Source organism: Glycine max, chromosome 10 (assembly GCF_000004515.6).
Source record: "Glycine max cultivar Williams 82 chromosome 10, Glycine_max_v4.0, whole genome shotgun sequence".
In the NCBI taxonomy this organism is placed as follows: domain Eukaryota; kingdom Viridiplantae; phylum Streptophyta; class Magnoliopsida; order Fabales; family Fabaceae; genus Glycine; species Glycine max.
The window spans coordinates 884,291-909,816 of record NC_038246.2 but is presented as its reverse complement, the minus strand read 5'-3'; the positions used below and the strand labels follow the sequence as shown (position 1 = coordinate 909,816).

Genomic DNA, 25,526 nt, shown 5'->3' with positions numbered 1-25,526 from the left:
AAAGGATATTACAGTCATGATTGAATAATTAATTTCAGATTAGGCTAGATATCTAAGCCAAAGAGGCCATCCAACTGAATCATCAGAATCTTTTTTCTCTGTCGAATAATTAAAGTATGAAACTCAAATTTCAACACAAATAAATTATAATTAAAATTGACTTTTATACTTCCATATGAAGGAGTAAAAGTTAGCAGCACGGGCTTGTCATACACCTGCAGGTCCCCACATTTATTGCAAATGCTATTACATTGTCAAACTATATTAACTGCCAAATGCAGCCATCAAAGAATTGAAAAGTTCTCCGTTAGCTCAAGTGGCCGTTGCAGCGAATAGTCATCGCTCTCTATTGCAGCAAATAATCATTATCCAAAATTCAATATCAAATACTTACGAAATAGAATGAGACATAAAGAGAGGTGGATATAGTAACAATATAAAAACACAAGCCGAGGAGCCAGAAGAAGAGTTCAAAGGCAGATTGCTTCAACTACCATCTAATGCTGCAGACTACAGCTAGCCATGTATACACACGTTTTGGTTTCAAAAGTAAGACCTAGTCTCACCTCCTCAATTCACAATTCTCAACCTATAAATATAATTCACCAAATCCAAGTTCTCTCAACCTCCACTTTAAACATAATTGCACATATATCAGTACTCATTCTCTTCCCTCTCCTCTCACTACTTGTCATCAAAGGCTAAAACTCACATCCACTACCGTGCACTGTTATTCATAAAAAAGATTATATTTACACAACAATATATAATGGCCAGATTTCTACACATGCTTATAATGCTCTCTAGCCTTGCTCTAATTATCTCAGTTTTGCCATTGGCCTCCGCATCTTTGAAGGTGGACTTCTATAAAACTACGTGCCCATCTGCAGAGGCAATAGTGAAAAGAGCCGTAAACAAAGCCGTTTCTCTCAACCCGGGCATCGCTGCTGGTTTGATAAGAATGCATTTTCATGATTGTTTTGTGAGGGTAAGTATTTCATCTTCATATATATATATATATCAATTCATTAGTCATGTGTAGTGCACATCCATTTCTGAAATTGATGCTTAATTAATTGCTATATTATATAATATGTGCAGGGTTGTGATGGTTCTGTGCTATTAGAATCCACCCAAGGCAACCCATCAGAGAGAGAGCACCCTGCCAACAACCCAAGTTTACGTGGCTTTGAAGTTATCGATGAAGCCAAGGCTGAAATAGAGGCAGAGTGTCCTCACACTGTGTCCTGTGCAGACATTCTTGCCTTTGCTGCTCGAGACAGCTCCAACAAAGTTGGAGGCATAAACTATGTAGTGCCAGCTGGACGCAGAGATGGTCGTGTCTCTAACAGAGACGAAGCTTCACAACTTCCTCGTCCAACATTCAACACACAACAACTCATTAGTAACTTTGAACAAAAAGGGTTGTCTGCAGATGAAATGGTAACACTCTCTGGAGCACATTCTATTGGTGTCTCACATTGTTCCTCCTTCTCCGACCGCTTGTACTCTTTCAATGCCACGTTTCCTCAAGACCCTTCTATGGACACTAAATTTGCCACGTCGTTGAAAAGCAAGTGTCCACCAAGGAGTGATAACACGGTGGAGCTTGATGCTTCCTCGCCTAACCGTTTGGACAACAACTACTACACGATGCTCAATAACCATCGTGGTTTGTTGACCTCAGATCAGACTTTGTTGACCAGCCCCTCAACGAGGCCAATGGTGCTAACCAATGCTAAACATGGTTCGACATGGGCACGCAAGTTTGCTAAGGCAATGGTGCATATGGGTTCCATTGAAGTGCTAACTGGCTCACAAGGAGAGATCAGAACGCGTTGCAGCGTCGTTAATTAACTCTGCACATGCTTCAGTTCCTTCTCCAAGAAACTCATCAACTATTTTTTAATTACATTGTTCATACGTGCAAATATGTATTTTTCTTTCTTATCATTCTTTTGTTGAGCATAAAATGTGATCGCTTCATTCTTTGATTTGTTTTCCTTTGGGATGTAATCATTCTTTTAATTAGCTCACCTTTGTATTCTTGTCTTCTTGGCCAATTCAATTCAATTGTATATTTGTCACGACACAACCAGTCAAATAAAACGTGGTACTCTGTTTGAGTTATGTTGTATTCTTTAGAAGTTGTCTCCTTACAGATTTGGTTTTTGGTTGCTGATTGATGATTTTCTTATATAATTTGAATTCTCGTCAAGAGAAGTATTCATGTTTAGAGTTAAAAAAAAAGAAAAACAATAATGATATGTTTAGACGAGAGAATTTAATTTAAAACCCTGGAAAATTTTAAATTCTAAGAGTTTTAAATACTTGAAATTCTTTTATTTTTAAAACTTTGTGTTTAGAGAGGGTGAAAGAAAATAAATGCAAAAGGAAGAGAATATACGATTGATGTTATACTGATGCGGCATGGGGAGTCGCATGAGAACCGGGAGATAACTACAACATTTTGGGAGGTTCTTCTATCAAAAAAGAGAATTTCAATTTCTCACATTTTAGAAAAAAATTAAAATTTCAAATTTTTAGTCGTTTAAAATTCTATTTTAAAATTTTCAAAAATTTAAATTTTTTATAAAAAAAACATCCAAACAATGAATTTTAGATTAAAGAAATTTAAATTATCTGATAAATTACTTTCCTAAAATAAAATTCTCTATTCAAACACACTCTAAAAGAACACCCAATATAATTTGACATATAAATTGAGATAAAGATAAATATAGAGATGTTTGTTAGATGCATAAAAGACATGGTTGTTCATGAAAAAGTAATTAAACTAAATTCATTCTAAAAACAGTTCAAATTATTTGTTTTCAGTTTTAAAAATGGAAAAAGTAAAAAAAAATTACCCTAAATCTAAGTATTACTTACAGACAAAAAAATTGATTAAGAAATTAAAAAGAATTTTCTTTATTAGAATGTGTTATTGATGATTTTTTTTTACGTTATAATTTCTCTATAATGAATAATTCATTCTTTTAGTTTGATAAACAATGTCTTAGGGTTATACATCCGCATCAAAATTGTCTCTTTCTCATAACTATAATTGGAAATTCAGCAACGAACTCTTGCTTCCCTACAGCTTTGTGATTCTCTAGTTGAACCTGAAATGTCCCAAACCTGTCAGTCAAACTCAAAAGTCAAAACTACCAGTTGCCCACTCGTAAGTGCTATATAATTCCAGTGGAATTATGCACCAACAATTAGAGGCCACTCACTAAGGTTGAATAAGCAACACCATGAACACGGCATTGGAATTAGAGTGGTACGATTTTGTGTGTTTTGGCATTGTTGGTTTGGCCTTCCTGGGTGCCATATGGGTGCTTTGGATGCACGAAGGGGCCTCCCAAAGCAAATTGGGAACCTTGGAAGAGAACCTTCTGGTGGGTCTACAAGACAGTACTGGAGTGGTCGTGAATGTGGTTCTGAGAGACAGAGTCATAGGTCAGGTGAGGAGCACCCCCCAGTTATGGACCAGTTGTTGGCGAGGACTGCACCCTTTGTTCCTCTTGATCACGCGTTTCCTTTCCTTTGTGGTCATGGCCGTTTTGCTACCATTGGATGTTCGTGAGTACGATGCAAGTATCTTTGTTTACTATACAGAGTATGTTCTTTTCTTTCCTTCCAATTTCCACATCTTCTTATGGGGGGAGATTCAAACCAAATATATCTTTGCTAACAAACTTTTGGATGTTAGGCTTAGGAATCTTATCTTACTTTTAACAGTCTAGAAAAAAAAAATCACTTTAGATGTGGACATGTATATAAGTATCACGGATTCAGAGTTGACGGTTTGCAACTAATTATCAACGTTTTGGAATAAAACCGGGACATATATATATGAACTAATGGGCAGGCGCTGCCAGACTTGAATAACAAATAGAAAGTAGATTAAAAAATAGGTGCATTGAATTGTGCTAACAGTAGGCCTAGATCAATAAAAATAGATCCTCTGTGATTAAATTAAATTATAAGAGTCTCATTTTTTTATAGGAAAATAAAGTTTTTTTTTATAAATAAAAGTTCTAACATCTCATTTTTTTTAAATAAATTAAAAAGTTTTTTTTTAGTAAAAAAAATAGAGTTTTAGAAAATGGTGAGATTTTATAATTAAAAAAAATAAGAAGAAATAAATATATTAAAATAATGGTTTGAAGAAAAAAAAAGAAAGATATTTGATTTATTAGAAATAAAATAGAGTATTTGTTTACAAGTAAGAAAAATAGAGTAAATAATAGGTTGTGAGTACCATTGAATTAATAAAATTATGATAATGGACTCGTTAACCATTGGATTGTTGTAAAATTGTGATATGTGTTTCGCGATTCATTTTCGGACATCTTCACCGTTGAGATTTGCAAAATAACGTATATGGAGGGAGAAATATTCATTGCACGTAAACAGTAAAATGAAGGCTTCAATCTCTTCTCCTTCTCTAACGTTTGGAAACCCTATCAAAGCAGTCAAAGGAAAAACTTGAAAAATCTCAAGAAATCGCTAGTGTTGTCACAATACACACGTGAACCCGCTTAGAGTTAAGAGATGGGTTTATCGCAATTGGGATTAGAATAAACATCTGTAGGGGTTTTTAAAGGATCAAATTGGGGTTTATTTTGTGATGTTTATTGTATTGAAATTATTCTTGTATGATTATGTGAAATTGTTCGAGGGATTTTACTTCCCGTGGATTGAGAAATATTTTTGTATAATTTATTTGTGTTTTGAATAAGATTAGCGTAATAAATAATTATTTTGAGATTATCAAATTGTGATTGAAATTGTATATAAGTGATAAATTGAATATATGATGAATTGTAAAATAATATATTACTTTGAGATTGTAATATTGTTATGAAGATTAAGTATAAGTGCAAAGTTGAATGTATTAAATTGCGAGATACACGTAAACATGAGATGGTTGATTGTGACGTAATGAGATGTGAAGTTGTGAACATGAAGTGTGTGGTTAACACTTGATGTGACATTACTTGTTCTGTGAGCTGTGAATTATACAATAATTCGACCAGTGTTTATCTTGAGAAAAATGTTGATGCGCAGTGTTAAAGGGAAAATGTAGGTTTCCTAGTTATGAATCATTGTTAAATTGTAGCGCAATGTGTTAAAAGTGTTTGAAACACGAGTGTGAGGTCGTGATTATTGTATAATTCATGAGGAGTGTCTGCTTATAATATTATTGTTGAAATCGAGTATAAGTACAAAGTTGAACATGTGTTAATTTGTGAGATACATGTAAATCTGTGATGGTGGATTGTGGCATTATGAGATGTTAAATTGTGGGCATGATATTTGGTTGTGAATAAGTGTGTGTATTTAACACGTGATGTGACAATAATTATGTTGTGAGCTGTGAATTATACAATAACCCGACCAGTGTTTATATTGAGAAAAGTGTTTATGCATAGTGTTAAAGAGAAAGTGTAAGTTCCTAGTTAGGAACCAGTGTTAAATTGTAGTGCAATGTGTTAAACGTGTTTGAAACACGAGTGTGAGGTCATGGATATTATATAATTCATGAGTAGTGTCTGCTTGCAAAAATTATTTTAGGGGTTGGACCTGAATCAGGAAGGTGAGGCCTTAACGGATTCTTCGGAGTCTAGGCCTTGGGGGTAAAGACACTCGGTTTGAGTGCTCCTTTAAGCCTACGTTGATCCCATATGATTGGAGCATTCTTGCAAAACGGAGTGACCATGACTGGTCACCTTATGATTTTACTTAGTGAGAATGACCTGACATACCCATTGTGTGGTGTGTCTTGTTATGTACTCTTAAGCGTCTCAGGGTATTTTTCACTGACATGGTACCACATTGCATGTAGGCTTGAGTCTTAGTATAATTGTTGCATAACGCTTGCTAATTGTTTATTATGAAATTGATGAGTGTTATTGCGTCTTGACTCGAGTGTGTGATTCATGTGTAATGTGATTAGTGATTGAAAAAAAATGAATTTTAAAGATAAAGTGGTGAAGTGACGTGGGTTGTATTAAGTTATGTTATAAATATTTCCATAATTTATTTTGATTACGTCTTGATTATTTGTTTGTTATTTTTTTTGTGTGATAACTCACTCCTTGTGTGTTATTTGTGTTTGGATCTTGTGATGATCTCGAACCTTGTGTTCGTGGGAGCAAATGACTAGGTGAATGACTTTAAAGAACCTCGTGCCAGAGGACGTTGGAACACAATACTCTGATAGGATGTAACATTGAGAATAAATTTTTATTTTAATTGCATGACTTTAAAGAACCTTGTGCCAGAGGATGTTATTTTATTTTATTTTATCTCACTGATTTAACAAAATATTTTTTTTTTTGTAAACTTGACGGCCTTGTTTTGAGCCGAATATGTTTTTAATAAGTCTTATTTGATAATAGTGAAGTGAATGTGAACCTTTTACCTAGTAAATTTGTTGATCAATACTTTTATTTGTTTTATTTATTTATATGTATGTCGGGTAGAGGGTATCACAAAAGTCAACATCAATTCAAAAGTTTTACCTTTATACTTTAAAATCAACTTGATGATGAGTAACATTTAAGCAAACTCAATACTTGCAAATAAAATCCCTTGTTTTACTTTTAGAAGGAAAAAACTTGCTGATGTTTTGAATCATAGGGAAGTATAGCAAACAGTTATATCATAAAGTCAACTGTTCTTGCCGTTGTTCTGTCTTTCAGTTATGTGTTTCAGCTGGCCCTGCCCTTGGCCTCTGGCCCCAAGATATCTTCAAACTTCAAAGTTTCTCTTGTTTTGTCTTCTTGAATTCCACCTTCATCAACCTAGAGCCCCTTAAAACTTAAAAGTGTCCTAATTTAGTTAATTGATCCCATACCATAGTCTATTCCATTAATGTCAGGTGGTGAAGACACTGAGGGCTACAAGTACTGGTTTCGATGGCAAGTGCCTGTGTGTGCTTTGATCCTTATTGTCTCCATCATAACAGCTTCCATGCAAATTGTAAAGGCCAAAGCACAGCCCTTTTACCACAATCACTTGTGGCTTCCCTGTTGGAGAAAACTCAGTCCTGTGTGGCTTTTCTTCTCTAGAGCTTTCGCGTTCCTTTGCTTGGCTCACCTTCATTTTGATATCATTGCCTTGGATGGAGCCTTTTCTTTCTATTTTTATACTCAGTAAGATCGTTTTTTTTTTCACCTTTCTTTCTATTTTATAGCAAGTGGAATTATCAAATCAAATCTATTAACTACATGATAAGGTGATCCTGCTTAATTGGGTGGAAAATTCTGGAAAATGAACTTAATAACGTGGCAAACTAATGACTATATATAATTTAAGTAATCAAATTACTCCCTTTGTCCCTAATTATAAGACATAGTTGTTAAAGGAATTAGCCTGATTCTTGTTCATTGACCATGGAAACCATTTGATCCTTTTGCATTTATTTGCAGGTGGACTTTCACATTAGTTATGATATATTTTGCAGTAAGTCAAGCAGCATCTCAAGTTTTTTGTTTCAATTGGGATCTAAGATGACTTGGAAAATCCCATGTTCTAGGGAATCAGAAGTTATGAACAGTGCAGTTTAAGGCGTATACAACAGTTATTGTTTTATCTAATCAGCATCTACTTTGTGTTTGTATTGTTTTTTTTTTTTAAATGCAGTTGGGGACAATAATATCTGCACACGGATGTTGGCAGTACATAAACAAACCTCCGCTTCAAAATGGGGAAATGGCTGAGTTTCTGAGAAGGGATTTGGAAGAGAGTACAAACTCTATTGCCTATAGAGAGAAAGAAACAAAAAGTTCCATCAGGTTGCAAAGCCAATATATCCAAGAGGAGTTTAACCAAAGAGTAGGATTCTGGGGTTACCTCATGCAAATTACTTATCAGGTTGGCCAAACTCACATTAGATTCTACGTTTCCTCAATATCTTTATTGTAAAAACCTCTTTTATGATATTTTGTTCTAGCTAAGGTTAACAAATGAGGAGTTCCCTATGTCTATGCATCTTTTGGGGCCCTTATATGTAAGCTAATGTTTTTAGTTAGTTGATTTATCTTAGGTTCTGCATCTCCTTTGATTGAAATTGTAAACACAGAACTAGCTATTACAAAAGTAAGAATGTAACATGATGGTTTTAAATATCAGTCGCAGTCATGTTTGTTGATATCGTGGCAAATGGCAAACAAATGCTACAGATGCAATCGCGGACAGTTAAAAAACCTTGATGTTGCGACTTTAAAACCTCAAGTTTAAACTTTCAAGCATTTGGGCTTAGTTTATACCACACAATTCACAGGGACCAAAATCTTAAAGGATTTCTTATCTTCTTCCATTTTTTTTATTGTTATTTTTTAATTTGTCACCAATAAACCTGCTTAACTGATATTTTGCATTTCACAGACAAGCGCAGGGGCTATCATCCTAACAGACATTGTGTTTTGGTGTGTTATTGTCCCATTCTTATCAATTTCTCATTTCAAGCTAAACATGGTGAGTGCAACCCTTCTCTATAACCTGACTGTTATTGTTCATGATTTCCATTTCTATTCCTGTGGTTTCGGTGCATACTAGTATATTTGCCATGCCTAAAACTTGTTTCTAAATCCCTTTTACTCTATAGATTTTTAGTATTTCATTTCCTCTCGTGTTCGTTTTTCTCATACCACTCAAACAAAGCCCTAATACTTTGCCTATATGGATGACCAATCAATAATATTATAATTGATCTTTGGAAGTAATGATACAGTCAATGACTTTTGTGAGTCTGCACTTGGCAGTTGATGGTTTCCATGCATAGCCTGAACGCTGTTTTCCTTCTTCTGGATACAGCGTTGAATAATCTTGTAAGTTACACTCACAACAAAATTAAGAACAGTTAGGCACTTGTCATTGTGGTTTCAAATTACCATATTCTTCTTTTTCAGCCCTTTCCTTGGTTTAGACTCTCGTATTTTGTGCTGTGGAGCTGTGGCTACATAATTTTCCAATGGGTCATCCACGCCTTTGGTTTTACATGGTAAGATGTAACTGTATTTTCGTACTATTAGTATTTTATCAGCTAAAAGCTTTCATTCATCACCCATAGGATTTCTTCTTCTTCTTCTAATAGGTGGCCATACCCATTTCTTGAGCTTAATACCCCATGGGCTCCAGTTTGGTAAAATACTATAACATTACAAATGTTCTATCTTTTTCAATTTTTGCTATCTATACAAAAAAAAAAAAAAAACTTATTTTCACAAATTTATCTATCCTACAGGTATCTGTGCTTGGCAGTAATTCACATACCCTTGTATGGCATGTATTCATTAATAGTGAAAGCAAAAAATACGATTCTTCCCAGATTCTTCCCTCGTGCATTTTTGAGGACATACTAGTTTGGTTGCCATAGGAAATTACAGAAAACTAGGAGTGACTTGTTCACGTGTCTTGACAAACAAAATTGGGTTTACACAGGTTCCCTACAGGCTACAAGGGTTCTTGCAAATGGTTCAAATTAATTATACTAGTAGTATTGGAAAATTTTCAATGATTTGTATATTATAAGAAATTCCATATCAGATCATGCAAGTTTAACAATGAAAAGAAGAGGCGCCCTGAGCATGATGTTCATTTTCATAATTTTGCTTTTCTTTTCTATCATATTCTCAGAAAATTCAGAGTACACAGTAGCAAGACCTGCTCAACAAAAGATTGAATGCATATAACCGCAACTTTATCATCAGGTAGCAAGTAAAGAAAATCCTACTCGGCAAACAGTATAGTCCCAAATCTCAATAACATGAACTGATAGCATGGAGGATTTTGATTAAACTTTTTTATAGAAAAAACAAGAACAAAAAAGTGGAATCAAAGTAACACTAAAGTGCTATGTCTAGATTGGTTAATTTTTTGAAAATATTATTATTTTTATAATTAACTTATGAATAAGGATGGGGATAGAACATAGCTCCACCCCAATCTATAGAAACAAATGAAAGCCAACAACTTATAATATGTGAGATCTTGTCTTGTTTTACTTAACGAACCTTTAAAGTTAACAATTTATTTTAATAATTCGAATCATTTTGGATAGACACATTTTTCTTTTCTTTTTTTCAAGACAATTGAAGAACAATTGAAGAAGTCAACTGAGTAAATCATCGATCATCAATCAGCAACCAAAAACCAAATCTGTAAGGAGACAACTTCTAAAGAATACAACATAACTCAAACAGAGTACCACGTTTTATTTGACTGGTTGTGTCGTGACAAATATACAATTGAATTGAATTGGCCAAGAAGACAAGAATACAAAGGTGAGCTAATTAAAAGAATGATTACATCCCAAAGGAAAACAAATCAAAGAATGAAGCGATCACATTTTATGCTCAACAAAAGAATGATAAGAAAGAAAAATACATATTTGCACGTATGAACAATGTAATTAAAAAATAGTTGATGAGTTTCTTGGAGAAGGAACTGAAGCATGTGCAGAGTTAATTAACGACGCTGCAACGCGTTCTGATCTCTCCTTGTGAGCCAGTTAGCACTTCAATGGAACCCATATGCACCATTGCCTTAGCAAACTTGCGTGCCCATGTCGAACCATGTTTAGCATTGGTTAGCACCATTGGCCTCGTTGAGGGGCTGGTCAACAAAGTCTGATCTGAGGTCAACAAACCACGATGGTTATTGAGCATCGTGTAGTAGTTGTTGTCCAAACGGTTAGGCGAGGAAGCATCAAGCTCCACCGTGTTATCACTCCTTGGTGGACACTTGCTTTTCAACGACGTGGCAAATTTAGTGTCCATAGAAGGGTCTTGAGGAAACGTGGCATTGAAAGAGTACAAGCGGTCGGAGAAGGAGGAACAATGTGAGACACCAATAGAATGTGCTCCAGAGAGTGTTACCATTTCATCTGCAGACAACCCTTTTTGTTCAAAGTTACTAATGAGTTGTTGTGTGTTGAATGTTGGACGAGGAAGTTGTGAAGCTTCGTCTCTGTTAGAGACACGACCATCTCTGCGTCCAGCTGGCACTACATAGTTTATGCCTCCAACTTTGTTGGAGCTGTCTCGAGCAGCAAAGGCAAGAATGTCTGCACAGGACACAGTGTGAGGACACTCTGCCTCTATTTCAGCCTTGGCTTCATCGATAACTTCAAAGCCACGTAAACTTGGGTTGTTGGCAGGGTGCTCTCTCTCTGATGGGTTGCCTTGGGTGGATTCTAATAGCACAGAACCATCACAACCCTGCACATATTATATAATATAGCAATTAATTAAGCATCAATTTCAGAAATGGATGTGCACTACACATGACTAATGAATTGATATATATATATATATGAAGATGAAATACTTACCCTCACAAAACAATCATGAAAATGCATTCTTATCAAACCAGCAGCGATGCCCGGGTTGAGAGAAACGGCTTTGTTTACGGCTCTTTTCACTATTGCCTCTGCAGATGGGCACGTAGTTTTATAGAAGTCCACCTTCAAAGATGCGGAGGCCAATGGCAAAACTGAGATAATTAGAGCAAGGCTAGAGAGCATTATAAGCATGTGTAGAAATCTGGCCATTATATATTGTTGTGTAAATATAATCTTTTTTATGAATAACAGTGCACGGTAGTGGATGTGAGTTTTAGCCTTTGATGACAAGTAGTGAGAGGAGAGGGAAGAGAATGAGTACTGATATATGTGCAATTATGTTTAAAGTGGAGGTTGAGAGAACTTGGATTTGGTGAATTATATTTATAGGTTGAGAATTGTGAATTGAGGAGGTGAGACTAGGTCTTACTTTTGAAACCAAAACGTGTGTATACATGGCTAGCTGTAGTCTGCAGCATTAGATGGTAGTTGAAGCAATCTGCCTTTGAACTCTTCTTCTGGCTCAGCATGCATGCTTGTGTTCATACTATTACTATATCCACCTCTCTTTATGTCTCATTCTATTTCGTAAGTATTTGATATTGAATTTTGGATAATGATTATTTGCTGCAATAGCCACTTTGAGCTTAGGGAGAACTTTTCTATTCTTTGATGGCTGCAATAACTGCATATGGCATTTTAATATAGTTTGATAATAATGTAAGAGATGGGGGACCTGGTAATGGCAAAGACAATTTCTTTTAGAAAAAATTAATTAGGACATTTCGTTTTGTCACAAGAGAAAAGTCAATCTTAATGTATGTAATAGATAATGCCACAAGAAAAAATTAAAAAACTAGAAAAACTAAGGCCTTCTATCGGTCAGTTGACCTCAAAATACGTACTCGAGTACTGTACATTCGGATGTTGGAGGTATAAATTAAAAGTCATTTTTAATTTATATTTATCATTAGTGTTGAGATAAAATTGAATTATTCAACTTGAGAAAATGATTGATAATTCAGTTGGATTGCCCCTTTGACTTGTATGCTTGCGTATATTGTTATGAAATCAATTATGCAAATATTATCATCATTGAAATAACCTTTTGATAATTGATAGTTTACTTAATTATTTTCAAGAATTTTTTTTTTCATTTTTAATCCTTGGCTTTGAGATCTCTTGTATATGAGTTTAATTTTAATGTCTATCACTGTAAGAAAATTATACCCTCAATTAATTAGAAATAAACAATAAAAATGTAAATGAGTTAAATTATTTGTAAACTATTCAAGTTTAACCAAACTTGTTGCATTGTTCTTGATTTATGATTTTGATGAAGATGGATACACTATATTTGATGATATAATTGGACACAATCGCTAAGGAATTACAAACATGTACATATGTTGGTTATGTGCAGTAGTTTGGCTCGTCTTTTCTTACTAATATAGTAACACTCGTTGGAGGTGTCATTAAGGGGTGATTACAATACGAATAAAGGCAAATAAAAAATTGAGCAGCAGAGTAACAGTCGTTGCTATATTACATTTCTTTCCTAACTAGCACCTTAAGCAATTGTGGCAGGTGATTAGGCCAACTAGGTTCATGTCTCTCATCTTCCTCGCAATTATTTGCCTACCTGCGTGTTTATTGTTTTTCTTTTACGTTGGCATTGCAGCATGAGATGTAGAAAACGAATCCTGGGCATTCTTATAAAATAAAGCTCATCTATGTGGTGACATTTTACATCTTGGTTTGTAAATCTTGGTCCTTTTTTATTTTCGTCAGGTGATGTTTCTTTATGTTTCCAAAAGAGGACGAAAGGGGTTGGAGGGTTAGATTTTTTTATCATTCAAGATGATGCGAGAAAGAAAATAGGCTCAAGGCATGGTAGCATTTACAAAAGATAAAAACATAAATATCATTACAACTGGCTCACAAATTTAAGGAAAGAAGAACATTTGTCTTGCGTTTGCCTTACACAAGTGAAAAGAGGCGAACTTAGTCGACAGAGTTGTATTAAACCAAAATAGTGGTCTAAATAGATGAAGAAAACTTCTCATAAGTTTGCTACACTCAACAAGGATATTATAATTTTTATCTCTAGATTTTTCACCTACATGCAAGAATGCAATGCTTGACACCATTTGTAGGGCAGGTGGGAGGTGAAGGGTACGGGTACAGGTATAGTAAGCCGAGCAGGGGCAGTTTCATATAGAGTTTTGGATCATGAATTCTAAACCCAGATCACCCGAATGTTTCAATGGTATAGTATAAATATAATCATTTAAAAATGACGCATTATTGTATTGGCAAGGATGATCAGAATACAACAAATAGTGATATATTAAACCATACAGGTGATACAACAAATTTATACAAGGTCTCATGATGGTAGTCACTTCACAAGGTGTTGGATACAATAGTGTACAGAGTTTAACAGTTTACATAATGTACGAACCGAAGGTTTTCTCGGTGCTATAATACATGTAAAGAAATCCATCCTCATCCTTGAATGATCTATACACAGAGTCCATCATATTAGCTGCAATAATCACAAAACACAAGACATTTAAGCACACTACCACCAACAAAAACAAAATTGTAAAGAGACCATTGGGTTTACCAGTTTGAGGCAAAGTATTCTTCACAAATACAAAGAGAGCTTTTCCAGGGGGCAGACTCAGTCTGGAACTCAAAATATGAATGAAATGCCCAACAGACAAGTCTCGAGGAACAAGGTATCTATATCACAAACATTAAAAACTGTAACCATGACTTCAATTTATATAGCTGCTATAGCTTATACATTTATAAAATGCAAATTCAATTTATCTCTTATTATCATGACTTCAATCATGAAGGATGATCTTACTTTTTCTTCTCCAACTCAGGCAGATCGCATTTCGCATATCTTTCCACAATCACCTGCAGAAGAAAAACAAGAAGAATCGATCATATAATGACAAAATTAGGGTTAGGGAAAGCATGTTCATCGTCACCGTGTGCTTCTACATAAACCGAGATTAAATATTTGATTAATTAAGGAGAAGATGATTACGGGGACTCGATCGGGGTATTTGGCCACAATATCCCGCGATTCTCCAAGCCTTTGTTCTGCGCACACACCAAATCAATCAAGTCTCAGATAAGAAAGTAAACCCTTAATAATGGTAGTAATAAAAAAAAAAATAGGTGATAAGAGGAGTTGGGAGAACATACCGAAGGTATATTCATCCCTGAAACTGGAATTTCCTCCCATTCTTAGGCAACAACAGAACCAGAGAAAGATGGAGCCTTTCTTCCAATAATTCTAAACACTTCTCAACTAAGGACTAAAAACACCTCAGATTTAATATTTTATATATAATATAATTATTATGTAAAATATAGTAAAATTAATTGGCGGGGATAGCTCAGTTGGGAGAGCGTCAGACTGAAGATCTGAAGGTCGCGTGTTCGATCCACGCTCACCGCATTTTTAGTTAGACTTATTATCGAAGCACATATTGAGAGGAATAAGCCCGTTTTACTATACCAATCACCCTAAAATGTACCAACTAATTTGAATTTGCGTATTAGTGTGTTTATAGCTTTTAATTATTATTCACCAAATTTCTTTTTAAATAAAAGTTTGTTTTTAATTCAATGTTTAATAAATACTTTAATGTTAAAAAGAAAATTAAAATCATAAATAAAATAAAATTGTATATTTATACAAATGACTTAACATTGAGGGTGAAATCTTTAATGATAAAAATAGTACAATTCTATGAAAGAATTGTACAATTATAATGTATAATATAAAATATTACTCTTGAAATTTTTTTGATGCATCCATGTTACTCTTGAAATTTGATATTAAATAAAGAGTATATATATCAAGTTAGTCCACTGTCCACGCAATGTAAGTCCACACAATATTAATTTAACTCGTGAATAAAGTTCTAATAGAAAAGTAAAAAAAAAAAATGCATTAATAAATAAATAAATAACACCAAGTAGTCTTAGCCAATTAGAATAATGCTTACCAATTATCTCATCACAATCATATTTATGACAGAAGCTTGTTTCGATTGAATTTGTCTCATAATTCATATGGTAAACGATCGATCTCAGCCAGAGCCACCAATATATCAAAATCTGGACCAGAACTGTGTCGTATGCAAGGAGTCATCGTCTACCACGCAAGTTGTGACTGATATCATTTTTCAATTTTTAAAAACTTTAATTATTCTTTGAATTTTTTTCTTTTTATCCAAACGTAACACTTCATTTGATGACAATGAAATTGAAAAGAAAGAAAAAAAGAAGGGAAATTAAAAAAGAAAGAGATGAATTTTGAAATGACCTTGACATTCGATATTTCAATTGAATTACCATATAAACGAACTCGTCATTTAATCAAGAGTCAAACAAGAATGTAAGATTTCACACAAGTATTACACTAAAATATAATATCCTGCCAAATAAAGTTTTAAGTAGAGTTGCATCTACATACATTGTACAAGGATGGCCATTAAGGATAACAAATACGTAAATAATATTGCACAGTTTAGCTAATACAAAGAACCAGTCCCTAGAGGAAATCTCGGTCATTCAGTCTATGAACGCATCCTTACATTGCCTATCAAGTTTTATTGAGTTGCAAGTTAATGAACCTTAGCTTGTTCCAAAGTCCAAATTCTCCCACCTGAAGGGTCGGAACATACATATAACTTCGGGGGAGCTTTTAAACAGAAGGGCCACACAGACACAGACAGCGGCTATTGCCACCATTGAGAGCATTGCAGGTCTGTATACCAAAGACCTGCCTACTGCAGTTCTGCAAGAAATTCTCTTGTCACAAAGCTTACAGTGCCCTTGGCCACGTATTACTTCAGCCTTTCCAATCTCAAAGGTAGTGGATAACTCATTTTGCTTCTCGTTTGTATTGCTCTCCGTCGTATTGCTTGGAATCTCAACCACCACATGAGCTGCTCCTTGTCTCTTATTAATTTTTTTCTGCACTAAGTGAATGTAAGCATAATGGCCACGTAAACGGGCATAATCCTCAGGTGTCGAGCCTGTGCTGTCACGAGCATTTTTCCATGCTTCAATTCCCACCTGTATTAAAAAACTTCATGTTACTAATGTAGCACTAACCTGAACACATGAAGCTCCAGATTTCCAACAAGCCATAAAATAAAAAAATAAATCATCACTTTCTATCCAGGTTTCAGCTCATTCAAAGTCACACAATACTGGCGGCAAGTGTAGTTTGGAAGGTCAACCAGCTATATGGATTGTTAGTCTAGAACAGCACAGATTAATGTTACCCAAACAAATTTTAAAAAGGAAGTATGCAATGGTGACAAAAGTTCAAATACTGTAACAGCTAAATGCACGATTCGGAAACAAAATGTGCAAGAATTAAATCCAGTGATGAAGATCCAAATAAAACTGGGAAGAAAATCTCTGTAGTAAAAGAAGTCTATTCTCAGAGCGATATAATTTAAAGTAACAGAAATTTTACCATGCAAGGATCATTAGTCAAAGCATCAAGTACATCCTCAGAACCATCTTTCCCGGCTGCTATATGGAGTGGTGTCAAACCAGCAGGACCAACAACATCAGGTCTAAACAAGAAGGTCTGATTCTCGCCATCAACCAGTGCCTTGTCTTCAGGTCCTAGTTTATCAGAAATATTCTCAGGAACATATCTCAAAAGACACTCCACTAACTGCTTGCTGTTTCTCCTTACAGCTTTGTGAAGGAGACCCATCTCTGAAAGCGCGAGATACAAGGAAGGATGATCTCCTGTATTTACAGTTCCATCAAGCAGTAGGTTCAACAGTTTTCTCACTGCTGCACACCAATCATGATCCATGGAAAACTCAATAAGCCACTTGAACCGTTTCAATGGAAAGAGATCCTCACTAGAGTTCAATTGAACCATCCTTAATTTCAACTGGCTTCTGTGAAGAAGCCAACCCATTTCATGAATAAAATCCATGGCTTGATTTTTGGCTTTAATTTTTCCAGTCCCTTCAATATCTGGATCAGTTTCACTTAATTCTAGAAGAGGCTCAAGTGTACAGATTTCTGAGCAAACATCCTCCTCCCAACAATGAAAGGAAAAAAGCTGCTACTCAAACCCTGGTCCTCAATCTAGAAAATTAACAAAAAAGAAAGTAGAAAAAATAAAGCTTAGCCACATAGAATTAGTGCAGTATTGCTTATCTTCAGTTAAACATATGGCAACACTTGTATGGATGCATGCTACCGTCAATAAGAATCAGATATCACAACTTATGAGTTAGGACATCACTAACACTCAACAGTAACCGGCGTGTGTGAAAGTGTGTCATAAAAGTAAAAACAGGGTAACATATGAATTTGCTTATCCTCCTCATGGAAAAAATAGCCTGTCCATCCCTACTTTTTTCGGTAGATAATTTGGGAGAGAGAAGAAAAAGCACCTCAATAAATCCTCTTCCATTCATCACAGGGACAGAGCATGAAAACTGGACACACTGAAGTTCATCAGGCTCTTTGGAGCTTTGATCCATTGACATATGAGCATCTTCACAGACCAGATATTTCCCTTCTAAAGCACACATTAACCTGAGGGAAGGTTTAATGGTCATATACCATGCCAGTTCAACAAAAGTATAGATATATTCAAACAACATCCTGGAACTCAGAGAGTAGGTCCAGGTAACTTTCTAAGTAGGTATTTTAACTACAAACCATGCAAAGGATTGACAAGTCACAAAGCAATAGAGATTACCTAGTGGCAGGGCGTATCAGGTTGACACCCTTAACAGAAAATTGAGCTCTCTTTGATGCTGGTGCAGCAATTGGACTAACAGTCAAAATCTTGCTATAATTATTACTTCTGAAAGGTAAGGAGGTATCTATGACAACTTGACCTGCAGCATGAAAATTGCAGTAAGATAACTAGTCATTATGTCATATAAAAAAAATTGTTATTCCTGAATGATATACAGATATAGTTATTTCATACATAAACCACAGTAACATTACAATAATGTAGATTGTAGACAGCATTAAAAGCCCAATAAAATAACATTAATGCTCAATGCAGTCCACCACCTAAAGTAATATATGTGGCTAAGACAAAAGTTAGATGTAGATACAAGTCTTTAACATAGATGACTCCTCATGGCAAGGACTTTAAACTTTTAAACATATAATGAACTTAATTGATTACTGAAATAAATTTCTGACTCCTGTTATCTTGACCCCTAACAACAACAATGACAAAGACAACAAAGACATGGCAAGAGACCATTAAAAATGAAGGCCATCTGATGCTGCACCCTGATGTGAACCCATCCGTTTCTCCAAAAAGTATCATCTGAGACATCCAACAGCCTATTCAAACTGGAAGTCAGATCATAGCAAAGCTGCAAAAAAGGGGGGAAAGCGTGTAAGGTCAAGGGTGTCCCATATTAAAAGAAATATCCACATGTAAATAGTTTTAGAAGGAAAAGGCTTACTTCCTCCCACAAAGCCTCAGCCTGACGCAGATAAATGGTCAAAACAATACAACCAGGCCGTATGTAGCTCTCCATATCAGTAGGACTGTGAGATAACCAGTCAAGAATCTAGCAATTGAAACCCACAAAGTGTTATTAAATTACAAACGAAAGAAATGAATTGCAGTTATGCTCAGTTGCTTTAGAAAGCTTAAAGTACCTGTGCTCTAAGTACAAGAGGAAAATCATTTGGCTCTTTACCGAAGAGCTTAAAAACAATTCGATCTGTGCGACTCTGAATGATGGAAACAAAAAATTAACCGTTAAATGACAACAATCTCAATACTAAATTAAATGTAAAAAGGCATTGTTCAACAACGTAGGTAAGAAAAAGGGAAATAATCATCAATATATATTAATTTAATTTTTTTGTGTTTTCCCACTAGAGATTTTGTTTTGGGCCAGGAGGGGGGAATGATAAGACAGTTTAATAAAACACAGGAAGGAGCAAATAGCTAAATACAAGAGTCAAGAAATTTCATATGTTTTCACTTCTTATAGCCATACCACCAAACTGGCACAAGACAGAACCAAAAATCTAAGAACCAAGACCATACACTACCTTTAATTCCTTAACATACAACTGAATTATGTATTGTGGTAATTTCTGCAAAACATCCTTTCTATTGAAAATCACATAATCATTGGGATGAATTGTTTATTTGAAATGACAGCACGAGAAGAATGTAGAATACCCAATTCAAAATAATGCAGCAAGACAAAAATACCTGAGCTTCTCCACTGAAACTAGAAGGAGACTGGGCAGATGCAGAATCAGAATTTCCACTTGTTTGAGGTGGACTTGACTGATGGGAATCTTGTTGTGCCCATGGGTAATCAAGAGAGCTAGTCACAAGATTTGTAGAGACAGGCAATCTTTCTAAATCTTCCATACCATCATCTGAGTCAATATATATGTCATTCAAATCAAAATTATTCATCTTGATCTGTCCAGCGGTACTGTCTCTGGCTTCTGAGTAGGCTGGAGGACTGTTTGACATGCTGGGCTTTATAGAAGATGTGATTTGCTGATCAGCAGCCCTAGCATCATGTGCATGCATCACTTGTTGCTGCATTTTAGCAATAGATACAGTTTCATGTTGTCTTGTATCAGTTGGAGAGCCTTGAGAACCATTGGAGAATAAAGTAGACATCATTTCTGACTTCCTTGATGAACCATCTTCTCTCAACAAATTCTCTGGTTCTCGCAAAAGGTTAGCTATGTTCTTGCTCCCTTGCTCACCATTCTGACTAGCAAGACTCCTCAGAATATGAGTTAGTAGATCCTGATCTGTAGTCTGATCTGACCTGTCAGCTATAATTCATTAAAAAAAAGTCATCATCCATCCCTTAAAAAACCTCAATCGCAGCTGAAATACAAATCAGAGAAATAGACGAGAATAGTCATATTAAGCAAACACAATTAGATGTCATAAAACTGAAAGATTCCAAATGCCAGTCTAACCATATGCTGCAATAAATAAGTGCTTCAAATAATTAGTCTAATGAGATCATCATCATAACACCACACATGATTGACTCTTTTGCATAAGCAAAATATTTTTACCATCCCCCAAAAATTTATTGCATACCAATTGCAGAAAAATGCTTATTCTCCAATGAAGGAGAACAAAAATTATTAGAGAGCCTTGAATCTTTCCTTTAGAGAGGCCAATCATTGGTCTCTTCAGGCCACCTTAACAAAGATGGGCATAACTCATGTCAGTTTTAGAAAACTTCAACAATAAAATGGATTTATAAAGCTCATTTAATTACTCATTCCATCAAAGTTCCTCATATATCTTGCAGTTAATTAATTGACAAGCTCACGGGCATCAGATTATCATATGTACTCACAACATCAAACGGTCACAAATTATTAGATAAAACAACTCAGGACCACTAGGAATTTCCACTGTATTATGGAAACATAGTGCATAATATTAATCAGGCTATTTGCAAGGCCTAAAAGCTAAGTGCCTAGTGATAAGAAAAAAACACCAATTCAGAAAAACATCAAATAGCAAATAGTCACCAGGTCAGAGAGCTAATTTAGATTTTTTATTAATTTCTCCTTGGCAAAGTTGAGAGAACAGAAAGGTAATTATACTCGGCCAGCAATTAAAGCACTAAAAATTGATTTCACCTGCTAATTGCACAAGTAAATATTACTCACAAGTAGCAAGAGCAACTTTCCAATGCATCAGTACTCGAATTTGAAACTCATTGAAAAGGCCCAGTCTTAGGAAATAAGGATTTTATGAGAGTTTAATAAGACAGTGCATCTCATTGCCACAATTGAAGAAATATTTTGTCTTTCAACATACCTACAAATTCTTATTAGTTGAAATTAACCTTGTGACGAGGGCTAGCTAGGTAAAGTTGACTAGCACATAAAAACCAACCTCAAATCATTTTCCTTGCTCTCCTCTAACCAGCTAGACGATCTTCCTCTTAAAAACTAAACATATCTTATATATCAATCATTTAAGTCAGGCTTCTATTTAGGCCATTGCAGCCACGACACTGAACTGCGCCATTACGGAGGCTCCTGCTCCGCCATGGCGCTATTCTCAACCACAACCCAAACCAAATTCTTCAACATGAAGTGGAATAGAAACTTGAGGAAGGAGATAATTTCCTCCATGCATGTCTCTACTGAAGATATGCACTGGGCCCAGTTACAACTTGCAACTAATTTGGATTGAAAATTCAGATTAATCCTATATTTAACATGTCTTGCATGACCAAATACAGGTTTTATAAAACCATATTTGCGCAACTTATCAAACTACCTTCCAGCAGCTATTGACATGGCAGTAATGTATAGGAAGGAATAGTTTAAATTATACCAGACTGTTCATCATTTCAAACTAGTAAGACAAGAATCAATCAATGCCATACAAAATAATCAAGCACATTACATGAAATCAACTCCTCTTGGCGCTAGTTACAAAGATAATGATTTAAAGAAATACTCACAATGCATATTTGAAAGTATCTTCAATAAACTTATCAACAGATAGCTACTTGTCTGATCATCATTTAATGAACTTCCATTAGGAACAGCTTCATGATTTGTTTTCCTTCTTCGTTTATTATGCCCTGCCAAACGTCTTCGGCAGCTTCTCTTTCCTTCATCAAACTCTTGAAGCAGGTGAAACCTGTTGGTTGAGAAAGACAAAGTTATTGAATTGAGTGATTTTAAACTTTAAATATTTGCATGAAAATAATAAAAAACAATTGATAGCTTGAAGGACTTCTAAAAGAAATTTACAACGATAATCAGCTGTATTCAGATATCATTTACAATTTTCAGTGATTTGCTGCATCTTGATATCATAATTAATACTACCTCTGGTCCTATTTATAAGAAACAAGATGTAGTGTATTTTACACTATATAACTTGTTTCTTATAAAAATAGGAGCAGAGGTAGTGCCATTTATTCCCTTAATACACATAGTAAATATATGAAACAAATTCGAACTGATCAACTACAGAAAAAGCTGAAAGGGGAAATTACCTACTGCATTGTTGACAGAATCTCTGCATTGCATTTCCCACAAGCGCCCTACTGGCCTTGGAGTGCATCTCACAAACTTTATGTCGCCTGTGATAATCCTTAGCTTTGCTCAGATCAGCACTGCAGTCCTCCACCTGACAAACAGCTCGATTTGAAGTACTTCCCGACACTCTACTTTTCTTCCCATTCGTACCGTCCCAGCTTGCAACTTCCCTATCCACCACTGCAGAAGCATGGCCACCAAGCTTTAAACTAAGAGTACCCCCTTCCTCATTCAAACCATCATCCTCCAGCACAATAACTCTCCTTTTCTTGTCCCCTTCCTTGTTCCCCTTGGGATCCCTTGGATCTACTTCCTCAGAGGTGGAAGAACTGTTGGATGGACCTCCGGCCACCAGGATCCCAGTCCCGGACCCGGTGGGGAAAAACTGCCGTCCCACTCCAACACCGTCCGCCGGCACCACCGGATTCAGCCGGCTAGCGATGAACAGATCACCATCCCATCTCCAATCATTCAAATCCCACTCTGAGGACCTCTTCCCCACACCCCTCAAATCCGAGGAAGCACCCACACCGCAAAAATGATAAGCCTCAGCTCCAAATCTAGCTTCCATGGTCACAAACACAAACTACACAGCTAAAATTCCAGTTACCAGTACGAAATCAACAAAACGGAATCACTCACAATCATTTAACCTTACTTCACCCCCCAACAGCCCCAAAAATAGCAAACCCACGCAACCATGATTCCAATTCAGTCCAATCAGCATAGCCGCCACCAACACTTACAATCTCCCAAGTCAACCACAGTAACACAAAAAACCTACCTCAGCTCAAGTACCACGACAGACACAACAACCTCTTCCTTCTTTCCTTGTTCAACATAAATTATCTATAAAAAAAAAAAAAAAAAACGGCAGGAAGAAAAGAGAAACATTAAAGAAGGTTAGAAAGTAAAATTCAAGAAGAAATTGATGATGAAGCGAAGAAAAAAGGCGTACCGGCACGTGAGTGGTTTGGAGTGAGAAGCAAAGAAGATCGGCGGCGAGTGGATGTCGGTAAGTGCGCCACGCAAAATGGCGAACATGTTCTGTGGACGGAAACGGTGTTGTTGTTGTTGTTGATGATGATGGCGATGTGAATGTGAATTTGATTTGTTTTTTATTTTCCCATTGAGGATGGAAAATAATAATTGGTAAAATGGTGGTGGGGATTGGGAACAGTAGAGCCCTAGTGGTGGGGCCAGTTGCACACTTTTTACGTTATGGAGGAAAAGATGCCTTCTTTGCTTTCCTAACGCTGTAGCTGCCTGCACCAGATCCACGCACGCCCTTCATCTCTCCGCGTTTCGTTTCGTTAAGTAAACGTCACATTCTTCCACTTCCCTGCAACAGTTATCATCACCACATGCCAACCACGTGTGACCGCAAAACCACACTCTCTTTTACTTTTACTTTTACTTTTACCCCCTCTCAGTCTCATTATTATTAGCGTTATCTTATGTCCTCTAACTCTTAATTACTATGTCATTATTTCACATGTGTTCCACTTAATTTTCCTTTGCTCTTGAGTTTTGACTCCACCTTCCTACCGTCAACGTCGCTACTACATACTAGTCTTATTTTTCTTTGCTACCACAAATAATATTATAAGCGATAAATAGAAAAAGGTAAGTAGTAGTATTATTATAAAAACCTGCTCTAAATTAAGTTACTTTACATGACAGTGTTAACCTGTATAACATTTCTGTCATTCCATACACATGAGTTTCCTGAGGTGAACACATTTCTCTACGTAAGGAAATACTTACAGTCTGAAGAGCAAAGTATATCATTAAGTAAAATGATTCTTAAAACATTTATGGAAGGGTTAAACGGAAGATAGAGAGATAAGTAATTAATGTAATTAATTATATAATGTGACTAGAAAAAAGAAATAAAAAGAAGCAGAATTTTAAATCATCTTACAAATTATCTTAATTACTCTCATTTTATGGTAAGTCTTAAATGTATTTTACATTTTCAACATATTAAATGCTTTTATTTATCATAAAAAGATAGTAGAATGATTTGTAAGAAAATGAGTAAAACGATATACCACCATTACTCTAAAAACTATATATAAAAAAAAAAAAAAAAAACTAGAGGTGTTGGTAACTCATTAGAAAAAGGAGGAAATATACTATGAGATTATGCATTCACATTAATTCATATATCGATCTCAGAGTTTAATCCATTGGGAGACTCGATAGCCTACAGCCCTGCATGCATATATATTCATTTAATCGGAATCAATTAATATTTTCATTAAATTAATAATGAAAAAATTTCCTTGCTAACAAATGCAAATGTATTGGGTATCTTTTTCCTCGTGTTTAGATTTCTTTTCTTGAATGCTGTAGAATTGGAAAGTTGTTTCTTTTTCGTATAAACAAATCTGTTAGGTTGGAAAAGAGAAAGTTTTCCACGTCGCTTCTAATACCATCCATTCTTTTGAATGGCTTTTTGTAAGTTGTGTGTCGAAGATAATGTTTTATATTTATTGCTTATAATAATTATTTCTTATAATAAAGTTCGTTTGTCATATTTAACCATCCAAAGTTCGATTTTACAGATCGAAGGGGTTGAAGTTTTTACTACATACGATGTAAGCAAATTTCAAATTGTTCAAATATTTTTCAATTCAGATAAAATATATAAATAAAAATAAATTCAAGCAAAAATAGATGTTTTGTTATTGATAATAAATATTATACTTTATAAAATATAAAATGATTAGTCAAAGAATTTAGTTCAATTAATTGAGTATGATATATGCGTTATTATAAACCCTTGACAATAATAATTAAAGAGAAGACATGTTTATTGATATGATATATTTAAATTTAAAATTTAAAAATCAAATTCAAACTATGGTTGGTAAGATTATAATAATTTAAATTTTTAATTTATCTAAAAAGTGAAGACATTTGATAGCATACGTCAATATCTAAAACTAAATAGAGAAATGATATTTAAAATAAAATTCCATGGTATTTACTATTTAAGAGAGAATGGCATTTAAGATATTAGAAATAAATAGAATTTAAATAACAC

General features: G+C 35.1%; 5 protein-coding genes and 1 non-coding gene across 7 annotated transcripts; 3 read left to right on the top strand and 3 right to left on the bottom strand.

Annotated features, from left to right (window-relative positions):
• The first annotated feature begins 599 nt into the window (after nucleotides 1–599).
• Nucleotides 600–2,130, top strand: LOC100815158 (peroxidase 5). Its single transcript, XM_003535811.5, has 2 exons — nucleotides 600–988; nucleotides 1,102–2,130. The coding sequence occupies exons 1-2, from the start codon at nucleotides 770–772 to the stop codon at nucleotides 1,855–1,857; spliced, it is 975 nt and encodes a 324-aa protein (XP_003535859.1). The 5' UTR covers nucleotides 600–769; the 3' UTR covers nucleotides 1,858–2,130.
• A 1,098-nt stretch (nucleotides 2,131–3,228) lies between these two features.
• Nucleotides 3,229–9,624, top strand: LOC100775788 (uncharacterized). Of its 2 annotated transcripts, none has more exons than XM_006588492.4 (8): nucleotides 3,229–3,625; nucleotides 7,446–7,479; nucleotides 7,660–7,890; nucleotides 8,404–8,493; nucleotides 8,781–8,846; nucleotides 8,928–9,019; nucleotides 9,113–9,160; nucleotides 9,263–9,624. In XM_006588492.4, the coding sequence occupies exons 1-8, from the start codon at nucleotides 3,261–3,263 to the stop codon at nucleotides 9,378–9,380; spliced, it is 1,044 nt and encodes a 347-aa protein (XP_006588555.1). In that variant the 5' UTR covers nucleotides 3,229–3,260; the 3' UTR covers nucleotides 9,381–9,624. The 2 variants fall into 2 exon arrangements, with proteins under 2 accessions (XP_006588555.1, XP_014618363.1); XM_014762877.3 differs by lacking the exon at nucleotides 3,229–3,625 and adding an exon at nucleotides 6,392–7,169.
• A 584-nt stretch (nucleotides 9,625–10,208) lies between these two features.
• Nucleotides 10,209–11,732, bottom strand: LOC100813563 (peroxidase 5). The gene is made up of 2 exons (XM_003535808.4): nucleotides 11,351–11,732; nucleotides 10,209–11,237 (listed from the first exon to the last, which is right to left on the bottom strand). Exons 1-2 carry the CDS (start codon nucleotides 11,567–11,569, stop codon nucleotides 10,482–10,484), a joined length of 975 nt encoding a protein of 324 aa, XP_003535856.1. The 5' UTR covers nucleotides 11,570–11,732; the 3' UTR covers nucleotides 10,209–10,481.
• A 1,911-nt stretch (nucleotides 11,733–13,643) lies between these two features.
• LOC100527345 (UBQ superfamily protein) lies at nucleotides 13,644–14,678 on the bottom strand. The gene is made up of 5 exons (NM_001251599.3): nucleotides 14,585–14,678; nucleotides 14,424–14,479; nucleotides 14,238–14,290; nucleotides 13,989–14,107; nucleotides 13,644–13,907 (listed from the first exon to the last, which is right to left on the bottom strand). The coding sequence occupies exons 1-5, from the start codon at nucleotides 14,622–14,624 to the stop codon at nucleotides 13,807–13,809; spliced, it is 369 nt and encodes a 122-aa protein (NP_001238528.1). The 5' UTR covers nucleotides 14,625–14,678; the 3' UTR covers nucleotides 13,644–13,806.
• Nucleotides 14,679–14,767: 89 nt separating this feature from the next.
• TRNAF-GAA (transfer RNA phenylalanine (anticodon GAA)) lies at nucleotides 14,768–14,840 on the top strand. The gene has a single exon. It is a non-coding gene; the product is annotated as a tRNA-Phe (tRNA).
• Nucleotides 14,841–15,710: 870 nt separating this feature from the next.
• On the bottom strand, nucleotides 15,711–23,734 carry LOC100809806 (squamosa promoter-binding-like protein 1). Its single transcript, NM_001365145.1, is given in 12 exon segments — nucleotides 15,711–16,468; nucleotides 16,878–17,466; nucleotides 17,469–17,512; nucleotides 17,824–17,968; nucleotides 18,135–18,276; nucleotides 18,657–18,774; nucleotides 18,868–18,975; nucleotides 19,067–19,141; nucleotides 19,635–20,221; nucleotides 21,889–22,070; nucleotides 22,432–23,323; nucleotides 23,433–23,734. Coding segments are annotated over 11 exon segments (3,048 nt in total). The 5' UTR covers nucleotides 23,046–23,323; nucleotides 23,433–23,734; the 3' UTR covers nucleotides 15,711–16,024.
• Nucleotides 23,735–25,526: the final 1,792 nt, after the last annotated feature.

Coding starts and splice junctions, on each gene's coding strand:
- LOC100815158 (XM_003535811.5), top strand. CDS start 770: ATGGCCAGATTTCTACACATGCTTATAATGCTCTCTAGCCTTGCTCTA. Junction 989..1,101: donor TTCATGATTGTTTTGTGAGG/GTAAGTATTTCA, acceptor TAATATGTGCAG/GGTTGTGATGGTTCTGTGCT.
- LOC100775788 (XM_006588492.4), top strand. CDS start 3,261: ATGAACACGGCATTGGAATTAGAGTGGTACGATTTTGTGTGTTTTGGC. Junction 7,480..7,659: donor TAGTTATGATATATTTTGCA/GTAAGTCAAGCA, acceptor TTTTAAATGCAG/TTGGGGACAATAATATCTGC. Junction 8,847..8,927: donor ATACAGCGTTGAATAATCTT/GTAAGTTACACT, acceptor CTTCTTTTTCAG/CCCTTTCCTTGGTTTAGACT.
- LOC100813563 (XM_003535808.4), bottom strand. CDS start 11,569: ATGGCCAGATTTCTACACATGCTTATAATGCTCTCTAGCCTTGCTCTA. Junction 11,238..11,350: donor TTCATGATTGTTTTGTGAGG/GTAAGTATTTCA, acceptor TAATATGTGCAG/GGTTGTGATGGTTCTGTGCT.
- LOC100527345 (NM_001251599.3), bottom strand. CDS start 14,624: ATGGGAGGAAATTCCAGTTTCAGGGATGAATATACCTTCG. Junction 14,480..14,584: donor CAGGGATGAATATACCTTCG/GTATGTTCTCCC, acceptor GTGTGTGCGCAG/AACAAAGGCTTGGAGAATCG. Junction 14,291..14,423: donor AATACCCCGATCGAGTCCCC/GTAATCATCTTC, acceptor TTTCTTCTGCAG/GTGATTGTGGAAAGATATGC.